A 25,376-nucleotide genomic window follows, 5' to 3' on the forward strand; every position below is an offset into this window, starting at 1 on the left:
TCTATAGGTGATACTACCATAGTAAGCTGTATCTCACATAAGTCAAATGAGTTGGGGTACAAAAAGGAGATAGAGAGCTTAGTGACATGGTGTCATGACATGAACCTTTCCCTCAATGTCAACGTAACAAAAGAGCTTGTCATTGACTTCAGAAAGGGGGTCAGGGCACATGTGACTCTTATTATTACTGCTACTACATGTACCTGGCGGTTTGGTTTATCAAACAAATGATAAATCAATTTCAGTTATGATCACAGGTCTTTGACCTGAAATGCTAACTCACTTTCTGCTGACTTGCTGTGTTTTTTAAAGACTATTCTTCTTTTATTTCAGACTTTCAGAAACAATGTTTCTTTAAATTATAAAGGTAAAAATATACTGGTGTCTTCTATGATGCTGCTTTGTCTTTTTTAAAAATTGAGTTTCTATCACAGTTATTTATGCAAGCTTCTTTAAGACATTTTGGATCCTACTTCAGGATCCTGAGTCAGCATTTGGCAGTTACTGGTATTTCTGTTGGTGAATTCACTCTTGGGACATATCAGCAGACCTACAAGCCAAATAATTCAAATCTACAAATCAGTCATCAGTTTATGTTACGTGGATTTAAAGTTAAGGCATCTTTAGTTTTTAAAACAGGAAAATTTAAAAGCAATAAGTTTCTCCATAATTTCTTATGAAATGTAGGACTATTAAAATTGAGATAAACATTTATAAATAGAATATATGCTAGAAGTATATGCAAAAATACAAAAGAGAGAAGATAACGATTTCCATCACTAATTTCCATTTCTTTATCTTCACTGTCTAGGTACCATATCCGATGCAGACTTTGGTGACCATGGTTTTCCATATAGATCTATCCTTCGTTTTTTGGATGATTTCCATTTCCTCGATGTGTAGCCACCTGGCTAGGCTTCTGATGTACATAAGCTGAGGTCCTCCTCTAGGTTTACTCCCCTCAATCTTTCCAGAGAGTGTGAGTTTTTCTAGTTCATCTTTCCGCATGATGTGTCCTAGGAATCTGAGTTGTCTTTCTCTTATTGTTGGTATGAGTGATCGAACTGCTTGGGCTCTTCTGAGAACTTCTTCATTTGATGTGTGTGTGGTCCATGATATTTTTAACATTCTCCTGTAAAACCATAATTCAGCTGCTTCTAGTCTCTTTCCCATTGCTGGGGAAATGGTCCAGCATTCACTTCCATAAGTCAGGATAGAATAAATGTAGCACTGCAGTATTCTGTTTTTAGTGTACGTGCTCATCTTTCTGTCTGTTAATATGGTCTTCATGTTTTGGAAAGCTTCTTTTGCCATTGCTATTCTGTATTTGATATCTGTATCGCACCTGCCATTACTTGTTATTAGGCTGCCAAGATATTTGAATTTGTTGACTTGTTTGATGTTTGTTTTTCCGATCTTGATCGCACATTGTGGGATGTTTGTCTTTCTGGAGATGACCATGCTTTCTGTCTTCTTGGTGTTGATTGCGAGGCCTTGGCAATTACTTTCTGCTGCCACTGTAGTGAGTAGTTCTTGCAGTTTTGTTTCTGAGTTAGCTATTAGTACAATGTCATCAGCATATTTGGTATTATTTATATTATGGCCTCCAATTGTGAATCCTTTGATGTCTTTGATACTTCTCAAGATATTTTCACTATACAGGTTGAATATCTTTATCTTGAATATAATTACCTTCACTACTTTATGAGAATCTAAAATCATATGCTACCAAATTCTACAGATGCTGAAAGTCTGAAGTAAAAACAGAAAATGATGATCAGATCAGCAAGCATCTATAGAGATAAAAAAAAAGTTAGTTTTGGATTAACAGTGATGGATTTTTACTTTCTGGATTATGCTATTTCTATGCAGTCTAGTACAGACTCATTTTGTATTCTTGTCAGCTTCGTATTGGAAATGAACTCTCCTGATATCAGCCATGGGTTCTCTTTTCCACTTCCATCTTGATACCTGATCAATTTCATTCTATTTTCTAGTTTGTGACCTTTACTCCTACTGCCACTCGCAGAATTTCAGAAGGTTGGCAGAGACATGGTTTGATTAACTCTTCTGTGAGCATTTGCATCTTCTTCTCTTCCTCGAGCGAGTTATATAGCTGGAAGGATTATGTGCTAGTGCTTTCAGGCATCTTGCGTGTATCTCAAAAGGACAGCTTTGTTCATCATGAAGGTCAATATTCAGGTATGGATAACTCCCAGGAATCAAGGCTCAACAAGAAAAGCGCAATAAAAAAGGTTATCTATTACATGTTTAAAATAGATAAGTAACCCAATGTGCTTCACAATATGATCAAACAATACTTAACATTGAGCTAAACAAAGAGCATACAAACATAAAGAAGAAACAGCGAGTGAAAAGAGCTCAGGAGAAACATTTTGCTGTTGAGAAAATAACTCTCAGTTATCCTTGCATTCCAGGATGAGGAGGAAACAATGAATAAATGGCAAGGTTTTGTAATATATCACAATTTGAGCCTTTTACACAATAAATTGGAATTAGTTTATTCTTGTGACCTGTATCGAAATACAGTGAAAAACTTGTCTTGAATACTGTTCATACAGATCAAATCATTGCACAATGCACTGAGGCAGAACAAGGTAAAAGAATTACAGAACGCAGTATAAAGTGTAACAGCTACAGAGAAAGCACAGTGTGGGTAAACAATAAGGTGGTAGATCATAACAAGGTAGATTGTGAGGTCAGGAGTCCATTTTACCTGACTAAGTAACCATTTAATAGTCTTATAACAGTGTAGTAGCAGCTGTCCTCGAACTTGATGGCATGTGCTTTCAGACTTTTGCACCTCTGCCCAATGAAAGAAGGAAGAAATAAGAATGTCTAGCATGGGTGGGTCCTTGATTATGCTGGCTGTTTTCCTTGATGTGCTGAACTATAACCACAACTCTTTGGAGCTGCTTGCAGTCACATGCAGAGCAATTGCTATACCAAGCCTTAATAGGATACTTTCTTTGGTGGCAGTTTAACAATTTGCACAAGAATCAAGCAATCAGAAGGCATCAGTTAAACACTGGACCTTTTATACTTCCTTCCTTTTGTAAACAAAAATTTGGAAATAATTAGCTTTCAGTGGGGCTATTCATTGAGGCCAGAGAGCAGGAGCTGAAATTCCTCGGCCAGTATTTATTGCCCCAACCTAACTGCCTCTTAAAGTTATGGGCTTTCAAGACCATTTCAGAGGCAGTTATAAGTCAACCACAAGAGTCAAACTTGTTGCTATCTATCCTATACTATGTCTCCCACCAGTTTATATAGTCCTAACAGAATCAGAATCGCTTTATTGCCAATAAGCGAAACATACCAGAATTGATGGTAGGTTTGGTGCCAAGCGTAAAACACTGGACGGTATCATAACAGACAAAACAATAGCAACCAGGAGTTTACAAGATAATAGTGCAAACAGCCATGAGCAATTAATAATTAGCAGAACGGCCACATGAGCAAATATCTATAATCAAATTTAAGTGAATGTGCACACATCTGTCACAGCAGTGTGCCAGCGGTCCGTGAGCGTCAGGGAGCAGGAGTGAGTGCCATTGCTGTTACAAAAGAAGAAGTGCTAGATAAACTGAAAGGTCTTAAGGTGGATAAGTCACCTGGACCAGATGGACTACATCCCAGAATCCTGAGAGAGAGGTGGGTGAAGAGATAACGGATGCATTGTTCTTGAACTTTCAAGAATCACTTGATTCTGACCATGGTCCCAGAGGACTGGAAGATTACAAATGTCACTCACTCTTTAAGAAGGGAGGAAGGCAAAAGAAAGGAAATTTTAGGCCAGTTTGTCTAACTTCAGTAGTTGGGAAAGTGTTGGAGTCTATTATTAATAATGAGGTTTTGGGGTACTTGGAGACGAATGATAAAATAAGGCAAAGTCAGCATGGTTTCTGTAAAGGGAAACTTCGCCTGATAAATTTGTTGGAGTTCTTTGAAGAGAATTAACAATCAGGGTAGACAAAGGAGAGGCAGTGGATGTCATTTACTTGGATGTTAAAAAGACATTTGATAAGGTGCCACACATGAGGCTGCTAAACAAGATAAAATCCTATGGCATTACAGGAAAGATACTGGCATAGACAGGAGAATGGCTGACAGGCAGGAGGCAGTGAGTGGGCATAAAAGGGGCCTTTCCTGGTTGGCTGCCAGTGACTAGAGTTGTTTCTCATGGGTCAGTATTGGGACTGCTATTTTTCAAGCAACACACATCAAAGTTGCTGGTGAACGCAGCAGGCCAAGCAGCATCTGTAGGAAGAGGTGCAGTCGACGTTTCAGGCCGAGACCCTTCGTCAGAGAAACGTCAACTGCACCTCTTCCTACAGATGCTGCCTGGCCTGCTGCGTTCACCAGCAACTTTGATGTGTGTTGCTTGAATTTCCAGCATCTGCAGAATTCCTGTTGTCTGCTATTTTTCACATTGTTTGTCAGTGATTTGGATAATGGAATTGATGGCTTTGTGGCAAAGTTTGCAGATGATAGAAAGATAGGTGGCGGGGTGTAGGTAGTGTGGAAGAAGCAATGTGATTGCAGCAGGACTTCGACAAATTGGAAGAATGGGCAAAAAAGTGGCAGATGAAATACAGTGTAGGAAACTGTATGATAATGCATTTTGGTAAAAGGAACAATACTGTGGACTATTATCTAAATGGGGAGAAGGTTCAAACACCAGAGGTGCAGAGGGACTTAGGAGTCCTCGTGCAAGATTCCCAGAAGGTTAATTTACAGGTTGAGTCTGTGGTAAAGAAGGAAAATGCAATGTTGGCATTTATTTCAAGGGGAATAGATATCAAAGCAAGGAGATAATGCTAAGCCTTAAAAGACACTAGTTAGGCTGCACTTGCAGTATTGTCAACAGTTTTGGGCCCCTTATCTCAGAAAGGATGTGCTTTCATTCTCCGAGTCCATAGGAAATTCATGAAGATGATTCTAGGAAAGAAGGGGTTAGCACTTAAGGCAAACACGAGGAAATCTGCAAATGCTGGAAATTCAAGCAACACACCCAAAATGCTGGTGGAACACAGCAGGCCAGGCAGCATCTATTGGAAGAGGTACAGTCGACGTTTCGGGCCAAGACCCTTTGTCAGGATGAGGGGTCTTGGCCCGAAACGTCAACTGTACTTCTTCCAATAGATGCTGCCTGGCCTGCTGTGTTCCACCAGCATTTTGTGTGTGTTGCTAACATATAAGGCATGTTTGGCAGATTTGGACCTGTACTCATTGGAATTTGGAAGAATGCGGGGGTGGGGGGGATCTCATTGAAACCTACCAAATGTTGAAAGGGCTAGATACTATGGATGTGGAGAGGATGTTTCCTGTGGTGGGGAGTATCCAGAACTAAAGGGTACAGCCTCAAAATTGACTGGCAAACTTTTTAAACAGAAGTAAGAAGGAGTTTTTTTAGCCAGAGTGTAGTGAATCTGCCAGAAACTGCCGTGAAGGCCAAATCCGTGCATATATTTAAGGCGGATGTTGATCGTATTCTCATCAGTCAGGGCATCAAAGGATATGGTGAGAAGGCAAGTATATGGGATTGAGTGGGAAATGGGATCAGCCATGATGGAATGGTGGAGCAGACTTGATGGGCTGAATGGCCTAATTCTGCTCCTCTGTCTTATGGTCTTATATGAATAGATTAAATAATTATAAACAGAACAAGGAGAGCAGGAAAGACCACCTAACAGATGTTGCGCAGGGACAGTTAAGGTATTACACCTGACTGAGTTTTGTTGAGAAAATGGACAGCTACAGGAAATAAGCTTTGGAGATGATGTGTAGATGGTGATGGACTTGTCGTGTCCCCCTGATGGCAATTAGGTAAAAACTTAACTGCTATGGCGTGTGGAATCAGCAATAATATTTTCAGCTCTTTTCTTCGCTCTGGCAATGAACAGATCTTCTAATGTCAGTAGCTGACAGCCAGTGATCTTCTCCGCTGTATGTACTTAAAGAGGGAGGAGGTGGCATGAAATGAAATGGTGATATAGGTGGTCACAACACTATCAACAATGACTGAGTAAAAATTCATCAGGATATGCTCTGAGATGGTAAGGTTCCTAAACTAATGTAAGAACAATCTCTACTGGGCTTTCTTAGTAATGTGCGTAATGTGTTTGTCCCACTTTAATGTATTGGTAATGGTAGTCCCCAGGAATTTGAATGACTCGACCTTAGCCACAGCCTGACCATTAATTTCCAAGAGGTTGCAGGCAGGGTGTTGTTGGCAGAAGTTAATTCTCATTTCCACTGTCTTGATAGCATTAAGCTTCAGGTCACCCTTCAGTTTCCTCACTCCAGGAAAAACAAGTCCAGCTTATCCAATCACCGCCCATGACAGAAGTCCTCCTGTCCAGATAAACTCCTGGTCAATTTTCTATACAGTCTCCAGTGCAATCAGAACCTTCCTCCAGAACAGTGCCCAGAACTGTGCAGAACACTCCAATGTGGACTAAACAGATTGTTTTTAAGTTGAAATATAATGTCGTAACACTTATATTCTATGCTCGACCTCTGAAGGCAAGCATGCCATATGTGTCCTTCACCACTCTATCCATCTTTGTTATCACTTTCAGGAAACTATGGACTTGGCAATGGAGAAGCTGCTTTGATCAAACATGGAATGCCAGAAATAAGTATAATCTTCTTACATCACGTAAATGATGTATAAAGTACAAATTAACTGCCCATATGTTGCTAGTACTGGAAACTTGTAATGGTAAAAAAAATTGAGATTACATCCTGCATCACTGATTAACATCACCTCTTGACATTTTTACATTTGTGAAATGGGATTGCTTTCTTCAGAACTTTTGAATCTGGAAAATCTGTATTCAAGTAATGTGCACTGCATAGAAAAAAATTTCCTGAACAAGTAAAATATTGAAGCTATATTTCTATATTCCCTCAGTTGAAATTTGCACAAAGTTCGGCTGTGAAAAAATATTGAATTACAGTTACATTTTGAATAAAGGCCAAACATACTTTTCATAGTTATCATTTACAGTCTTAAATGTAAACAGCTCTTCAATAACAGACTTGATACAATACTTTTTAAAATACAAAACATCACATCAACCTTACTATAAGAAATACCACAGGATTGCTGTAATACTAAAAAAACAGTGCTGGGAATAAGTCATCAGGAAAATACAGAGTGTGTTTCTCATCTGCAGCATAAAATTGATAAGCACATTTCCATCTGTTCAGTTAACTGTCAGAATTTGCCTAATTCGACATGCATGGAACAATCCTTTCAAAAGGCATATCGCCCAGCTTGCAGTGGGTTTTGTAAATTGGATGACATATTGTATAGAAGATACATTATACAAAATAATTCAGAACCTTTTACTAAGGTGCAAAATGAAGCAACTGGGGTCCACATTATCTTCATAATTGGGTGAATATTTGGCAATCAATATTTAATTTTTTTATATTGCAGGCCACAAACATGAAATGCTATACTTCTTAAAAATCTGTGTATCACAGATAACCTTGGCCCTGTAGCACAGAGGAGACATAATTGTGAATAGATTAGCCATAATCATACTGAATGATAGGGCAGGCTGGCAGGCTCGGTAGCCTTCTCTTGCTTCTACGTTCTTACGCAGCACCCTTACCACCATTGATGTTGGGGCCCAAATCCATTGTTCACTGAAAGTGGTCACACTAGTTGATAGTGTGGTAAAGAAGGCATATGGCATGCTTGGCTTCATTCGTCAGTGCAATAAATACATGCGACAGGAAATCATGTTGCACCTCCAGCATACAAAACATTGGTTAGGCTGCCCTTGAAGTATTAGAAAACATAGAAAAGCATTGTACAGGGACAGGCCATTCAGCCCACAATGTTGTGCCAAATCAGCTAAAAGGCAAATCAAAAACACCCAAACACAATCCCCTCCTACCAGCACCATGTCCATATTCTTCCATCTTCCTTACATCCATGAGCCTATCCAAATGTCTCTTAAAAGCCTCTAATGTACATGCTTCTACCACTGTACCAGGTAGCGCATTCCAGATATCCACCACTCTCTGAGTGAAAAAACTTGCCCCATCACATCCCCCTTGAACCCACTCCCTCTCAACTTCAATACATGCTGTCTGGTATTAGATATTTCACCCCTGGGAAACAAATACTCTCTGTCCACTCTATCAATGCCTCTTATAATCTTGAAAACCTCTATCAGAACTCCTTTCAGCCTTCGGCACTCCAGAGAAAACAACTCAAGTTTATTTAGCCTCTTGTCATAGCACATGCCCTCTTAACCAGGCAGCATTCTGCTAAACCTCTTCTGCACCCTCTCCAAAGCCTCAACATCCTTCCTGTAATGGGGTGACCATAACTGTACAGAATACTCCATATGTGGCCTAACCAAAATTTTATAAAGTTTCCACATAACCACCTGACTTTTGAAACCAAAACCTCAACTACTAAAAGCAAGCATTCCATAAAACTTCTTAAGCATCTTATCAACCTGTGTAGCGAATTTCAAGGAGCTGTGAACCTGGATCCCAAGATCTCTCTACTCAAGAACACTGTTGAGGATCCTGCCCTTAACAGTGTACTGTCTCCTTGCATTTGCACTTCTGAGGTCCTCTATGCGCAAGTCAGTTCTAAATCTAAACAGCCAATTCACTGCGGACTGCATGCATTTTAATCTTCTGGATTAGTTTCCCATGAGGGACTTCGTCAAACGCCTTACTAAAATCCATGTAGACAATATCCACTGCCCTACCCTGATCAATCTTTCTTGTCACCTTGTCAAAAAGCTCACTCAAGTTGATGAGGCATGACCAGCCTTGCACAAAGCCATGCTGGCTCTCCCTAATTAGGCTACGGGTTTCCAAATGCTCAGATATCCTCTCCCTAAGAATTTTCTCCAGCATTTTCCCTACAGGTCTATAGTTCCTAGAATTTTCCCTTGTTCCCTTCTTAAATAGAGCTACAACATTTGCCACTTGCCAGTCCCCCAAGAAGTCGCTATGGCTGGAGAGGACAAGAAGGCCTAACACTTCCTCTTCCTTGACCTCTAAATACCCTAATTTATTTATTCACTCAACACTGGTCCTCCACACTCTTTACCTTGGTAAATACGAAAGCAAAGTACTCATTAAGTACCTCACTCATATTCTCTGCATCCAAGCAAATGTTTCCCCCCACCGCTCCCCCCCTTATCCTTGAGTGGTCCCACTCTCTCCCTAGTTATCCTCTTGTTCTTGATGTATATATAGAATGCCTTGTTATTCACCTTAATCCTACTTACCAAGGACTTTCCATGGCCCCTCCTGGCTTTTCTAATTCCCTTCTTTAGTTTTTTTTTCTGGTTTCTTTATAATCCTCATGTGCTCCATTTGATCCTAACTTCCGAAGCTTTATATACTTTTCCTTTTTCTTCCTAAGTTAATCGGTTCTATGGACATCCAGGTTCTCTCATCTTTCCATCCCTGTCCTTCCTTCTAAAAGGAACATACTTTTCCTGTACACTGTGCAATTGATCTCTAAACACCCTCCACACATTTGATGTGGACTTGCCAGAGAAAAGGTGTTTCCAATTAATGCTTCTTAGTTCCTGCCGAATGCCCTCATAATTTGCCCTACTCCAATTTAAAGCTCTCCCACAAGGATCATAACAATCATTATCTATAGCTATCCTGAAAGTTAAGGAGTTGTAGTCACCATTCCTTAACTGTTCACCCACTGAAAGGTCAGTCAGCTGACCGGAGTCATTAGCCGACACCAAGTTCAGGGTAGCCCCTCCTCTTGTTGGACCATCCACATAATGATTTAAGAAACCTTCCTAGATACACTTTGCAAACCTGGTACATTAATCACCTATCCCTGCCCGTCTCAATCAAGTTTCAGTAATGGCTACAGCATCATAGTTCCATGTACTGATCCATCTAAGTTCATTACTCTTACCTAGCATTAAAATATATATACTTCAAACTATCCAACCCATCATACCTGTTATTTCAATATTGGCTTTCAATACCTTCCCTGACATCTACCTTCTGGTCCAATCTTACCCTTACAGATCTGGTGCTCCAGTTCCTAGGCCCCTGCAAAACTAGTTTAAGCTCTCCAAAGGAGCATTTGCAAACCTCCTGGCCAGGATACTGGTTCTCCTCCAGTTCAGATGCAACCTATTCCTCTTGTACAGATCACCCCTTCTCCTGAAAAGGTTCTAATGATCCACGAACTTGAAACCCTGCCCCTTGCACCATCTCCGCAGCACTCATTCATCCATGTTATCACCCCATTCCTACCTGCACTAGCCTCATTACTACCTTGGAGGTCCTTCTCTTTAGCCTTTTTCCTGACTCTAACTGCATAGGACCCCTTCTCCTTTTCTGCCAAAATGCACCAGAACCTCAGGCTGTTCCCCCTCCCTTTTGAGAATATCCTGCAGCCACTCCAATACATCATAGACTCTTGCACTCGGGAGGCACACACCATCCTGGTGTCTCTTTTGTGACCAAAGAATCTCCTTTCTATCTCCCAACTATCAAGTCTCCTAAACTACCATACTACCTGATTTTACCCTTCCCCGTTGAGCCTCAGAGCCGGGCACAGTATCGTCAGCCTGGCTGCTACTGCTGTGATCTGATGAGTCATTTCCACCCCTCCCCCACCCCAAGCAGTATCAAAAGAGGTGTACTCGTTGCTGGGAGGAATGGCCACAGGGGAACGCTGCACTGACTTCTTAATCCCCTTATCTCACCTAGTGGTCACCCACCTACTGTGTGAAAGCTGTACTCTGAGTGTGACCACCTCCTCAAAAGTCTCGTCTAGAAGAACTTCAGACTCCTGAATGATCCTGAGCACATACAACTCCAGCTCCAACTCTTTGACGTGGTCAGTCAGGCGCTGAAGTTGGGCGTATCTCCCGCAGACGTAGTCACCAGGGAAACCATCAGATATCCTGAATTCCCACATCTGTCAGGAGGAGCATTCCATCCTGACTACTCTACACTGATAAAAAGGCTCACCTCTTCTTAACTACACCTTCGCCTGTTCACACCGAAGCTTGTTAAGTCAAAAACTTCACACTCCATCACTGGTACACTATTGTGTGCAGTTTTGGTCACCCCATTATAGGGAAGATGTAATGTAGATGCTTTGGACAGGTTACAGGAGATGTTGCCAGGATGTTACCTAGATTAGAGGGTATGACCTTTAAGGATAATTTGAACAAACTTTAGTTGTTTTCTATAGAGCTTCAGATGTGGAGGGGAGGCTTAACCAAAGTTAATAAAACTATGAGAGGCAAAGGTAGAGTGGACAGACAGAATCTTTTCTTTTCCAGGGTAGAAATGTCAAATATGAGAGGATATGCATTTAAAGTAAGAGGGAAAAATCAAAGGAAGGTATGTGGACCAATTTATATTCCACAGACTGAGTAGATATCTGAAATGCACTGCCAGTAGTAGTGGTGGAAGCACATACAACCATGACATTTAAGAGGCAATTGAATAAGCATGTGAATAGACAGGGAGAAGAGGGATATAGATAATGTACACACTGAAAAGATTTAGCTTTTTTTGGCATTATGTTCAGCACTGAAATTGGGGGCCAAAAGGACTCTTCCTGTGCTATACTGTTCTATGTTCTTGGGTGAGGAAGGCTGCATGCTTTCTTACGGGGCACACAGCAAGTGCTGCTGCTCCTCCTTGCCAATGAAGAATGCTGAAAGGTTATGTTAGAAAATCACATGGTGGCAGGGGAATGGATGGGGAGGGGAGGTGGAAGGTGGTTTCTGCCTAAACTCTCAGTTTAAACCTATGCCCACTGGATTAGATACCCCCACCCTAGGGAAAGCACTATTTATGCCCCTCATTATTTTATAAACTTCAACAAGATTATCGTTCAATCTCCTAGTAAGAATAAACCCAGACTATCCAACCTCTTCTTATATATGAAGCCCTCCATACCAGGCAACATTACAGTAAATCTCAACTGCACTGTTCCCAATGCTACAGTAGTGTGGTGACTAGAACTGTACACAATTCTAACATAATATGCATGCAATTTTCCACTCTCATAGGAAGATCTTCTGCAGAATGAACATACACAAAAATGTCTAATCGCTCTTTGCACTTTTTGAGAAACACTACAGATATTTAACTCTAACTTCGTAAATATGTGCTGGGTTGATTGGGACAAGTGTCCACCTTTACAATCTGAATAGTAATCTGGCAGTATGGAGATAGTATTTTAAATCCATTAATTTAAAAGCAGTGCACATTGGATGGATTCAGTAATAGGTAGCCATTTCAGCCTGGCATATGGTGAGAAGAAAACTTCACTCTGCTTTCCTAATATATCAGCAAAATTACAGAGAGTTCTGGGAGTGAAAACACAGACAGAGGGAAAAACATAACAGTCAGTTTTGGGCTACTGCAATGAAATAAAAAAACTTAGCTGTATTTTCTTCTTTACACAGGACCCACATTGTCAAAACATGAATTAAACATTCAGAATAAATAATTTTAAAAAGGACAGTTATTAAAGGAATCAAGAAAGTGAAAAGAAAACAAAGCAGTTTCAAAAGATTAATATAAAATAGGAGAGGAATATCAAGATGGTATATCCAATTCATCCCAATCAGGAAGTCAGTGTGAAAGAAATAAATGACTTCCGGTCAAAGTTGTCGCTCCGTTTTATTTCTTATCTCCACACTTCTCTCTTTTTTTTACTCCTGATTGTTAAATATTTTCTCCCTCCTGTCTGCGAATACGCCTGTCTTACTATGGCTGCAAAGATTACCAAATCGGGGAAAAAAGAAGTTTCAGCTGCTGGTTCCTCTGCTGAGATTGTCTCCATTTTGGAACAGCACCAACATTATATAATATCTGAATTTAAGTCTTCTTTCAGTTCGTTGGAGTCAAAATTGGATCAAATTAATTCCAAAGTGGAGGCTCATGCCGAACGTCTTTCTCATCTTGAGTCCGCTACCGATTATTTAGAACGTCGTTTTCACCATTTGGAAACCATTTGCTCCGGCTTGAGAGATCATAACAGCAAGTTAACATCCAAAGTTACTGACCTGGAAGGTCGGAGCAGATGTCAAAATCTACGAATCCTCGGCATGCAGAGGCTTTCGAATATGGATCTTCCATTGAATTTTTTTCCACTTTACTTTGTGAGATTATTGGGAACGATATACTTCCAACCCCACCCGAGTTAGACAGAGCTCACCGTACCTCTGCACCTAAGCCGGAGTCAGGCCATACGCCACGTCCAGTAATTCTGTGTTTTCATCACTATAAGGTGAAAGACCTTTTGATTATGGAAGCATGTCGGAGAGGAAAGTTGGTATACAAGGGTCAGTCTATTCGTATTGTTGAGGACTACGCTTCCCAAGTTCTGAATCTGTGTGCTGAGTATAAAGGAGTTATGAAAGAGTTTTATAATCGCAGATTTAGGCCCTCCCTGCGTTTTCCAGCTCGTCTCCGAATAACTTTCGCTACTGGAGACAAAAAGTGGTTTACAGAAGCTCAGAAATTTATCGAAAGTCTCCCTGGCACTTTGATTCCCTCAGATTCAGTCTGATTATTTAAAATGGTGGACAAGTAATTTTTTTCATAGTTTCTCGTGGGTAGGTTACTGGTTAAAGTTTGTTTACGCGTTTTTTTAGTTCATATCTTTTCTTTTGGATTATTATTTTGAGTTAAGCTTAATACATTTTGGGGGAATTATTTTTTTTTCTTTATGTATAATTTTAATAAGTAGTGCGTAAGTTTCCCGGTTTTTGAATTGTTAACAAAATGTAGCTTATGATGATGTTAAGAAACTGGAAGTTGGTTTTTGGGGTGTTTTTTTTTCTGAAGAGCTTGCTGCTGATTGTTGGTAGCTTTCTTGTGGTGGGATTTGAGGGGGGGGGCAGGGATCTCAAATGCCAATAGCATTTATAGATCCTTTAGTTATTCTTTGTCATTCAGGACATACCTTTGTCCTGGTTCTCTTGTTTTATACTTTTGCCCCAGAGCTGTTATCTGAATGTTTCATTTTGCTCATGCCTACTACCCTCTATGTTTTTTTAAATGACAATGGTTAGTCCATTGAATTTTATAAACTAGAATGTTACGGGATTGAACCATCCTGTTAAAAGAAAGAAGGTGTTTTCATATCTTAAGCAGCTTAAAGCTGCAATTTCCTTTTTGCAAGAAACACACATTCGTAGTTCTGATAATTCTCGTCTCATGTCAAGGTGGGTGGGGCAGCACTTCCTTTCTATTTTTCCAGCTAAAGCCGGGGTGCGTCTCAATTCTTATAAATCAAAATGTTCCCTTTGAGCTTCATAACAAAGTATCTGATACAAATGGTCAGTTTATTATTGTCTCTGGGAAATTATATAATACTACGGTAGTCTTGGCTAACCTGTACGCTCCCAATTCAGATGATGTGGAGTTTTTTGATCGTTTTTTTCTCTTTATTGCCTGACATGAGTTTATATTCTCTTATATAGGGTGGTGACTTTAACTGTTGGTTAGATCCAGTTTTGGATTGATCGCCTTCTGTTCCTAGATTACCAACTAAATCTGCTTTATCAATTCAGTCCTTCCTTTCTAATTATGGTATCTCTGATGTATGGCATTTTTTCCATCCAAGTGAGAGAGATTATTCTTTTTTTTTACATGTCTATCACACTTTTACTAGAATTGATTATTTTTTAATCGATAACCTGATTCCATCTGTTCGTTCTTGTGATTACCAGAGTATATTGATTTCAGATCATGCCCCAGTTACCCTGTCTATAATTCTTCCTGGTTTCCCCCCTATGAATAAACATTGACGTTTTAATCCAACCCTGTTGTCGGGTAACGATTTTGTAAAATTTATGAAGGACCAGATAACTTTTATTTAAAATACTAACATGTCATCTGAAATCTCAACTCAGGATGTCTGGGATGCCATGAAAGCATTTCTGAGGGGTCAAATAATTTCATATACGGCAAATTTGAAAAGAAAGACATATACAGAGCGATTAGATTTGGTTAGTCAAGTTAAAGCAACAGACCAATTATATGCCCAGACCAAAAACTCAGAACTGTATAAGAAGCAAGTGGAACTTCAAACTAAGTTTGACCTTATTTCCACTCACACAATCGAAATCAAATTTCTAGAAAGTAAGAGCTGGTTTTATATTCATGGTGATAAATCTGGTAAATTTTTAGTCAACCAACTAAGATGCTCTAAAGCTAAACAACAAATTTCAAAAATTTGAATAGGAAATAGGAACATTACCTTGAATCATTCTGAATTTAATGATACATTAAGAATTATTATTCTCGACTCTATACCTCTGAACCTTTAAATGATAGCATTTCTGTCGAGCACTTCTTAAATAGTTTAAATATTCCTTCACTTTCTCCTGATCTCAAAGTTAAACTTAATGAGCCAGTGTCACTAGAAGAAATATCCTTAGCCATTTCTGCACTGCAGTCTGGTAAACCTGATGGGTGTTCTGCAGAATTTTATAAATCATTTTCCTCACTGCTCTTGCCTGAATTAATCTTAGTTTTATCCGATTTGTTTAAACATGGTAAGTTACCAGCATCATTTAATGAGGCAAGTATCATTCTTTTTAGCGAAAAAAGGTGAAGACCCAACAGAGTGTTCTTCGTATAGGCCAATTTCTTTGTTAAATGTTGATGTCAAAATTTTGGCTAAAGTTTTGGCTCATAGATTGGTGAACATTGTACCCTCAATTATCTCTGAAGTCAAACTGGTTTTACTAAAAATCGCCTCCTTTTTTTTAAATATACAGCATCTATTTAATATCTTATATTCACCTTCAACTGCGACTCCTGAATGTGTCATCTCTCTTGACACAGAGAAAGCATTTGATTGTGTGGAGTGGAACTATCTTTTTGCGGTTTTAGAAAAATAAGATTTTGGACAAAATTTTATTACATGGATTAAATTGCTATATTCATACCCCATTGCTTCTATTTTGAGCAACTCTCAGCAATCCCAACCCTTTAACATTAAACGTGACACCCTGCAAGGGTGCCCTTTAAGTCCCTTACTTTTTGATCTGGCCATATAGACATTGGCGATTGCATTTTGTAGCTGAATTGATGGGGATTTGGAGGAGGGGTATTGAGCATAAAGTTTCTCTTTATGCTGATGATCTTTTACTTTTTACATCAAATCCAATTACCTCCGTACCCCCAATGTTTTCACTTCTTAATAAACTTAGCCAGCTTTCCGGATAGAAACTTAATTTACATAAGAGTGAACTTTTCCCAATTAACAGAGAAGCACAAATATTAGAATTTCATAACTTCCCTTTTAAAGTAGTAAATACAGTAATCAATTTACTTACCTCGGTATTACAGTAACAAGGAACTTTAAGCGTCTTTTTGGAGAAAATTTCACTAATCTTTTAAATCATACAAAACAGAGTTTGACACAGAGGTCACCCCTGTCCATGTCTCTGGTAGGTCGAATTAATGTTGTTAAAACGTATATCCTTCCTAAATTTTTATACTTATTTCAATCTTTACCAATTTTTATTTCTAAAGCTTTTTTTGATTCATTAGATTGTATTATTTCATCCTATCTATGGAAGGGCAAACGTTCCAGACTTAATAAATTTCACCTGCCAAAACCTGAAAGGGAAGGTGGCATGGCCTTGCCTAATTTTTGCTTATATTACTGGGCAGCCAATATACGTTGTCTTACTTTTTGGTCTTCTTTTTATAATCTGTCTGACTGCCCAAAATGGGTGGCAATGGTGTCATGGTTCTGTTTGGCTGTTCCCCTTTAACACTCCTTTCTCCCTGATTATGCCCTAATTTCAGTCATTAGATTTCCAATTGCTGCTAGCTTACCTAATTACAGTACAGCTGGTTTTCAACAGAGACTGTGAAATAAGTACGATGGCTTCTCTTTCTCAGGTTGGCAGTTTGTTGGTTTAGTCTCGTGTGAAACCTCGTTCTCTTGTCTGCTTAGAGCCGTTAATTCTAAGTTTAGTTCCAAGTTCTGCTCTAGTTTCTAGATAGTCCCTGTAGATCCCGTCTCCTTGTCAAGATTCCTCCGGTTTGCTGTTCTATGTTAACGTCTACACCAGCATTCCCAACTCAGACGACGTGCTGATGTCCTGCACTTGGGTTCTCCTCAGTCGCCCCGTGCAACAAATGGAGTTGAACTCTAATAAGGATTTCTCCATTTCCACACTTCTTGGATCTGCACTTCCTTGTCATTTGCCTAAACTAATTGTTAATCCTCTCATTAGACATACTCTGAGAATATGGGCTCAGTTCAGAAAATATAATGGTCTTCACAGTTTCTCTCTCTCTAGTCCTATTTTACATAACCATCTTTTCTGACCTTCTGTGCAAGACTTAACATTTCATGTCTGGTACAGAAAGGGCATAAGACGTTCTGTAGATATTTTTATAGAAAATCATTTTGCAACTTTTGAACAATTATCTGCAAAGTTTAACCTACCTAATACTCATTTTAACCAATTTCTCCCGGGATCAATAAAGTATGACTATGTACTATGTTTTAATATACATCTTCAAATTAGATATTTTATTAACCCTTTAATACCAAGCTTTCTTGAGATGTCCAAAAAAAAATGTTGTGGACTTGTTTCTTTGTATAAATCCATTGGGTAAAGGTTTAATATCTACTATTTGCGATAAGTTAGCGACCTTGAGGTGTGCCCCCTTTGATAAAATTAGAACTGCCTGGGAGCATGATGTAAATATTTCTCTGTCCAACGAGGTTTGGGATTCAATTCTTAAGTCAGTTAACTCAACCTCTTTATGTGCTCGCCACTGTCTTTTGCAGTACAAGGTTGTACATAGGGCTCATATATCTAAAACTAAATTATCGCGGTTCTATCCTGATATCAGTCTCTTTTGTGACAAGTGTAAAGAGAACGAGGCTTCTCTTATCCATATGTATTGGGCTTGTCCAAATACATTTTGGAGAGAAGTCTTTTTAACTTTATCCCATATTCTTAATTGCTATTAGAACCTAACCCTTTGATTGCTCTTTTTGGCACCTCAGGTGAAATTGACATGCATTTGAGTCCGACTAAACGTCAAACATTATCTTCTGCCTCTCTTTTGGTTAGACATTTAGTTCTTCTTAGGTGGAGAGATGTTGCCCTACCCACTCATGCTCAATGGCTTAGAGACATCATGCCCTGCTTAGACCTTGAAAAGACTCATTATTCACTTCTTAATTCGGACATAAAGTTCCATAAGGTGTGGGGACATTTTCTTGAGTATTTTCATAATTCCTCTTTAGATTAACGGTTTATCCTCCTTTTTTTGTATTTTATTCCGTTATTTTCAGCTTTATTTTCTGGTTCAGTTTTACCGTTTTTTTCATGTTGGCTTGGAATTGCGTAGTGAGAGGGTGGGGAGGATACTAACTTCATATGGTTTTATTTTGGGTGCTTTTTCTTTACTGTTATGAATTGTATATTAGACATGTTTGTTTTGCACTATATAAATCTCTTCTTTGCTGGTGTTTTTTTCTGTTGTATTGTAGAAACTTATAAAAAAATTAATAAAAAAAAATAAAAAGGCAAACCCCATAGGCCAAATGACCTCCTATGTCACAAGAAAACAGCAGACTAATTTTCCAGAGGAAGAACAAGGGACACACATGTAAATAGAGAATCACAGAGGCCATTGTCTCAGTAGCATATGATTAGAGACAAGGTAGAAAATGAATGAAAACAAGGAGAATTAAATAAACTGATAATTTCCTTCTGGATTGGGGTGGGAAGGGAGTGAGAGAACTTGATGAAGACAATTATGCTTTTTACTTACAAACGATTCCTTTGTTGTTTCTGTTTCAACAAATAAAATCCTTTCAGAAGTAAGATATTTAAACTGTTGGTTCTTGACTCTGATTCAGATTTTGTATATGCAGTAGTTTTATTGCAATCATTTGTGCAGCAGTGACAAAAATTATACTAGCATAAAACTCATTCACTCTAAGGCAAGTAGCACAGTATTAATGGATCGGAATTAATGAGCTTCCTGTCGCATCACTATCTTATGCTGGTGTGGAGCACTGATAAAGGAACAAAAAAACAGACATTTAATGAAGGAACTCCCCTAAGCTTTAAGAAAAAGAAAAATGTCTTAAGATTGAACGGCAGTTACTCTGGGTCTACAGCAAAACTTGATGATCATAAATGTCACAACATCCCTAAAACCTGAAGGTGTGAAAATTGAATCAATTACAGCTGTCGTAATGCAACTTTGGATGAGTATAACAAAACTGTTGCCTTAGCACCAGTCTGAAAATGCAGTTAAGGAATTTGCAGTGTGAGGCTTGCAAGACGGTGTTTGGTCTGTAGTTCAGGTTTGAAATTGCATTGCACCGCATCAGGGTTACAGGCAAATTACTTTTATTCAGTGTACTTTAAATCAGAGAAAACATGGATGATATTGTAAAAGTCTGATTCAAACTTTAAGAAACTCAATCAACAGATTACAAATATTTAAACTGATTATATATGACTGTGGTGTTCTTATTTCATAATTTGATCCCTTCTGAGAAAGGCTACAGATTCTGTTCCAGTTTGTATTACACTGTCTTATCATATTAAATTCTTCATTACGAGCTGATTTTAAACAGAAGCTTAAACAGTCTAGTGCTCTGTAGACAAGACATTACTCTGCAGGGTGCTGCAGCAAAACCATCCAACTTATCTTACCTGAAGGAATATCGCCATTGCTCCTGCAACACCATTTTTTCTGGATGCCATGTCCATGTCATCATTGTCAGGATTTGAAAGATAAATCTGCATCTGTTTTTATAAAGGGACAACAAAAAGCAAAATATTTATAAAGGAGTTATTTTAAATAGATATTTTCTGTATTTATTCTGTTACAATTCTAAATGAATTGGTTAAAAAAATCAACATGAAGTAATTAAAAATCATGTAACCCTTTAGTAAAGCCTTCATTAATCAATGAAAATTACATCACTTAAGTCACACACATTCAGCAATCTTGTCCTCATGCAACATCTAAAATCCCAGCAGAATACTTTTCACAGGAGAATGAAGAACACTATATCAAAATGACCTTCTGTAAAATCAGACAATTAGGAAGATAATTTTAATGCAGTAATTAGATGTGTTCAGTTAATTACTCCCTATAAAAACATCTTTTGATGGTACCACTGCAAATTAATCAGAAGGCGAATAAGTACATCTTTCAAACTGTAGTTACCATCTTTATTCTGGTATATACATTTTTATTTTATTCAATCACTTGTGTATGTTAAAACATTGCCTTTCGAAATGTAATGGCAATCATAATAGATTAATGACAACTAATTAATCCTCTTAAGTAAGTGTACTTGATTATCAAAAACAAAATTTGATTTTTTATGTGCATGCACAAATACCCTTTCATCTTTTCTAATGTGTTACTCAATACCTATTCATCCAGTCACAACATCATGCTTTAAGAAATCATCTGGGATATTACACAACCTTCAATACTTGTAAAATATGAAAAATTAGCCTAATTCTAAATTTCTGAAATATGTCATATGCTTTTAAACTCCCTTTTCAGAGTAAAACCAAACAATGGAGGGAACTATACCAGAGAGGCAGATGTACCCAGTCCTTTACTCCCCTGACAAGCCAATAGCAAATTCAAATTGCAGGTTCCATTCAATATTTTTTTTTTAAATCAAGGTATTTGTCTGTTTTTCCATGAAGAATTGCAGACTAGTTTCAAGACCAAACTACCATGTCTGTATAACCTTATGTCTTTCCTGAATAAAAAGCAGTGATGCTCACTGCAAACATTTTGGGTTTGAAAGAACACCTGCAATTCTAGAAAATATAAAGTGCATCTTATTTTCTTGGTCTTTTTACGATCCTCATGGCTGATTTCTATGGCAATTCACTGATACAAGACAAAGCTCATCCAAATGCAATTTGCAGCCGATTATTCAAGGGCTTGTTGAAAAAAATCTCATTATTCTCTTAAAGCATTATCGTCTGGATAATGAATACATTTTTGCTGTAGGGTAATGTGTCTGGGAAACATGTCCCCAGGTTCTGCAAAGGTTCCCAAGAGGAATGATGGAAGTGACCAGAAGGAGGTGGATGGTTTCTTACCAGACAATCTCAACAGGATCCCAAATACCTACACATTAAACAGAGGGGGAAATTTTGCAGATAGAGAGATAAATAACCTTCACTAGAGCCTCACACGCTCTTGATGTGTTGAGAAGCATCTTCTCAAGGACTGGAGTTCCAGAATATTTAGTCATTGACAATGGAGCACAGTTTGTTGTGGAACAGTTTCAATCATTCCTGAAAATGAATGGATTAACACACATTACATCCTCACCATACCCTCCAGCTACAAGTAGCTTGGCGGTAAGATTTATCCAGAGTCTAAAGAATGTACTGCAAGTAATGTCAACAGAACTCACTACAATGACATTGAATCAGAAGATCGCCGATTCCCACCTTGCATATCGCATTGTGGCACGCTCCACAACCAAGAACTCGCCAACTATGCTGTTCCTCGGTCATCGATTGCACTCACGCTTGCATCTCCTCAAAACCAACCTCAGAGGAGTATGCATGATAAGAAGCTGAGACAAACTGAGGGCTCCTGAAACAAGGAAGTTCAGTGTTTCATTCCTGGACAAACATTCGTAGTACGGGACTACAAAGGTGATCAAAAGTGGGTACTTGGAAAGACTAAGGACAGAACTGGACCACTCTGCTACACAGTGGAGTTTGTGTCTGATGTCATCTGGAGATGACACATCAATCATTTGAGGAGAGCAGAGTCAACTGTTAGAAAAGTAAGGTGTGCAGAGTTGTCAGAAACACTTCCTGCAGTCCCAGAGTCAATTCCTAAAGGCCACAGAACCTGAGATTATTTCACAGCCAAAGCCTCTCCTGCCAAGCAGAGTGATCTTCTGGTTGAGAACTACAGACTTCCAAAACACAGTAAATTTTAAATTGTATATATAGAGATGCATTCTATTTCGAGTTGGAGTTTATAGCTAAGTGGGATGGAGTGTTATGTATTTAATATTTGAGTAATATTGTAAATATATTGTTTGATTAAGCATTCTTTGTTGCTTACCTAATTCATTACAGGTTGTATGTAAAAGTACATGCATGGCATACGTCATTAAGCCTCCATGTCACTATGACGGAAACTGTTCTGCGACAAACTGTGCTCCATTGTCAATGACTAAGTATTCATTACGCCACCATGTCATACAGTATGTGTGCACCTCACTAAAGTTTAAAAACAAAGTTGGTATGCATCTGCCAGTGCCGTGTTTTTCTTTCAATTAGTTTTAAGTTTTGGAGTTACAAAACATAACAGATTTTATTCCCAAGAACCTCCAGATGGGCAGCACAGTAGCGCAGTGGATAGTGCAATGTTTATAGTACCAGTGACCTGGGTTCATTTCCCGCCACTACCTGTGAGGAGTTTATGGGTTTCCTCCAGGCGCTCTGGTTTCCTCCCACAGTCCAAGGTCATACCAGTTAAATTATAGAATAGTACAGCACAGTACAGGCCCTTCGGCCCACAATTATCCCATGATTAGGCTAGGGTTAAATCAGGGGTTGCTGGGTGGCACAGTGCAAAGGGCAAGAAGAGCTTATACCGTGCTGTATGCTAATAAATAAATACATACATACATACTTCAAGCTGCGTCTTCCTAATGGCAAGCTTGTCATTGTATACTTAGTAGAAACTCAAATGTATAAGCTTGAGCTAAAATTCATTGTAGGTTCCTCAAAGGGAGCATGTCATTCCTATCCTTTTTGTAATAAGTAGTTCATTTTTAATGTTAATGAGTCAGTTAATAAAGGAAAAGGCATGCATTAACTTGAAATCTTTGGTAATAGCACACTTAGCTATGAGACACCCAAAAAGAAAGCATCTTTGAAAGAGTCCAACAGAGCTACAAAAGTCACTGGTCAACTGATTTAATGACCTTCCTTAATGGGGAGTTACTTCAAAATCTTTTAAAGGAGAAGATGACTCATCCAAATCATTTATTTTCACAAAATATAATTATTATATCATTGATTCCGGGTCTTAGGGCATTAAATCATGACCACAAAATCTCTGATTGAGCATTTTGTTGGAAAAGAAACATTGAGGAAGCCCTTGAATAAGTCTTTGAAATGCTGAAAGCCATGGACAATATGAATTATAGCACATTACTTAATTTAGGGTGTGAGCACAGAACAGGCAACATGTCAGAAAATGAATAATGTAAAAGCAAAATTGGAGATTAAGACAAATTATTTTCCCCACAGTATTCTTATCAGGTGGAACAGACTCCCAGCTTAGACAGCTAATTCTATCCATTTAATTCCTTTGAGAAAGAACTGGAAAACTGCTTAGCAAAAATAAATACAAAACTACAACAATGAGTGAAAGATGAAGGCTTAATTCCCCATGGAATGAATTGTTCCAATGTATAATAATGCATGGAAATCTCATATTTGGAAAATCATGCAATTATGGATGAATATCATAAAACACAAGCTTAATCATATTTCGGATTTTCCTCAGATCATACTAATAGCTGTAAGCAGTAATTTAACTGTACCCTACCAGAAATACTAGGCAAAATGAATGGCAAAATCATCAGAATTTAACACCTTAACTCCTTGAAATGCACTATGACTTCGTCATTTCAACACGTTGAGTTCAACACTGAATTAGCAAACATGTATGGATTCCACCTTATTTTTTTCAGTCTATACTGTTTGTTGTGCCTGCAACACAGGTCTTACTCTATGAACAAAATAGTTAAATAGAAACTCTGAAAATCTGAAGCTATTACATCAGGTTTATCAATTTTCAAAGACACTGAGATAACAGTTAAGACTGAGGAACTATCTGGCTCTAAGATAAATAATTTTATGTATGCATATTGTAGCTCACACTACAGTTCTTCAAAATGAGGGACTTAAAATGATAGTAGCACATTTTTAAACGGTCTTGATATCTTAGATAAACCACAATTCAACACACCAATTTTTGTAATGCACACTCTATATAATGTCAACTTAAATTGTGCTTTATGAGGAAAATAATAAGATTGGCTGGTCAACTGGCTTAAATACTTGGCAGGTGCTGAATGCAAGAGATCCTGCAGAACATACTGTATGCTTGACTTCAGATCACCAGCAAAGAACGTTTTCACAATAAAGACTGCCAGTTCCTTGTTGAGAGCTTATTTCAAAGTCAGCAAAACAATACTGTTGTGCAAATTTAATGACATTTAATATCCTTGCTATCAATATGCTCTGATATTCTGTGGCATGGTGATATAAAGGAGGAGGCAATATTGAGCCTCTTGAAGAACCTCAGGACAGACAAGATCCCAGGGCCTAATCTATCTCAGGTTATTGAGAGACAAGAAAGGAGATTGCTGGGGTCTTGACAGAAATCTTCACATTCTCTTTATTCTCTGTCTGGTGTTCATTTGCTTAAAAGGGCAGCAGAGACAAGTATAGGCTGGTGTGGAAATTATTGAAGTGATTGGATCTACTCACATTTGGAAAAATATAGACTTATTAGGGATAATAACCATGGCTTTGTGTGGGGGAGAACATGCCCTGCAAACTTAACTGAATTCTTTGAGGAGGTGATGAAAATGAATGATGAGGACAGAGGCTGAAGATGTTGTATACATGGACTTTAGTAAAGCTTTCAACAAGATCCTTCATGGTAAACTAATCCAGAAGATTAAGGCACAGGAGAACTATAGAGACTTGTTAGACTGGATTGAAATTTGGTTTGGCTACAAAAACAGAGTAATAGGGACTGGGTGTTACTCTGACTGGATATCCACGACTAGAGGTATTCTACAAGGAAGAATGTTGGGACCTCTGTGTTTTTTAGATATAACAAATGATTCAGGGAAAAATGTAAGTAGGTAGACACAAAAATTGGCAGAGTTATGGATCTCAAGAAAGGCTGTCAAAGGATTCAACAAGATATTGACCTGGTGGATATGTGGGCAGAGATTCTGTTATCTCTCTCCCGAATCCCACAAACATGCATAAACACACAGATGCAAGAGAATTGATTGTTCTAAACTTTTGATTTACAGTATTGACCAATGCCATTGACCCCGAGGATACAGCATGGAAGACTTGAATTTATAACCAACACAGCTAATAAACAACACAGAAAATGAACAAATTGATTTCTATATTAGGCGAGGTTATGTATTCAGCGGCAGAAGATCTATGCAACATTCACTGAGTTGTAGAAAGCCAACAAGTTTCCTTGAGCACTTGCTAAAGATCTGCTTTAATTTGGTGTTTAGTGTAGGATGGCAC

At 38.4% G+C, this 25,376-nt stretch overlaps 1 protein-coding gene across 1 annotated transcript in view; it reads right to left on the reverse strand.

The window, feature by feature from the left end:
- The window catches only part of LOC134356821 (receptor-type tyrosine-protein phosphatase gamma-like), a 699,039-nt gene that overhangs the window by 279,836 nt on the left and 393,827 nt on the right, over positions 1–25,376 (reverse strand). Inside the window, exon 5 of the mRNA XM_063067988.1 lies at positions 19,731–19,823. Within this exon, the coding sequence (XP_062924058.1) occupies positions 19,731–19,823 (93 nt within the window). The remainder of the gene's footprint in view (positions 1–19,730; positions 19,824–25,376) is intronic.

The sequence above is a fragment of the Mobula hypostoma genome, chromosome 15 (assembly GCF_963921235.1).
Source record: "Mobula hypostoma chromosome 15, sMobHyp1.1, whole genome shotgun sequence".
Classification (NCBI taxonomy): domain Eukaryota; kingdom Metazoa; phylum Chordata; class Chondrichthyes; order Myliobatiformes; family Myliobatidae; genus Mobula; species Mobula hypostoma.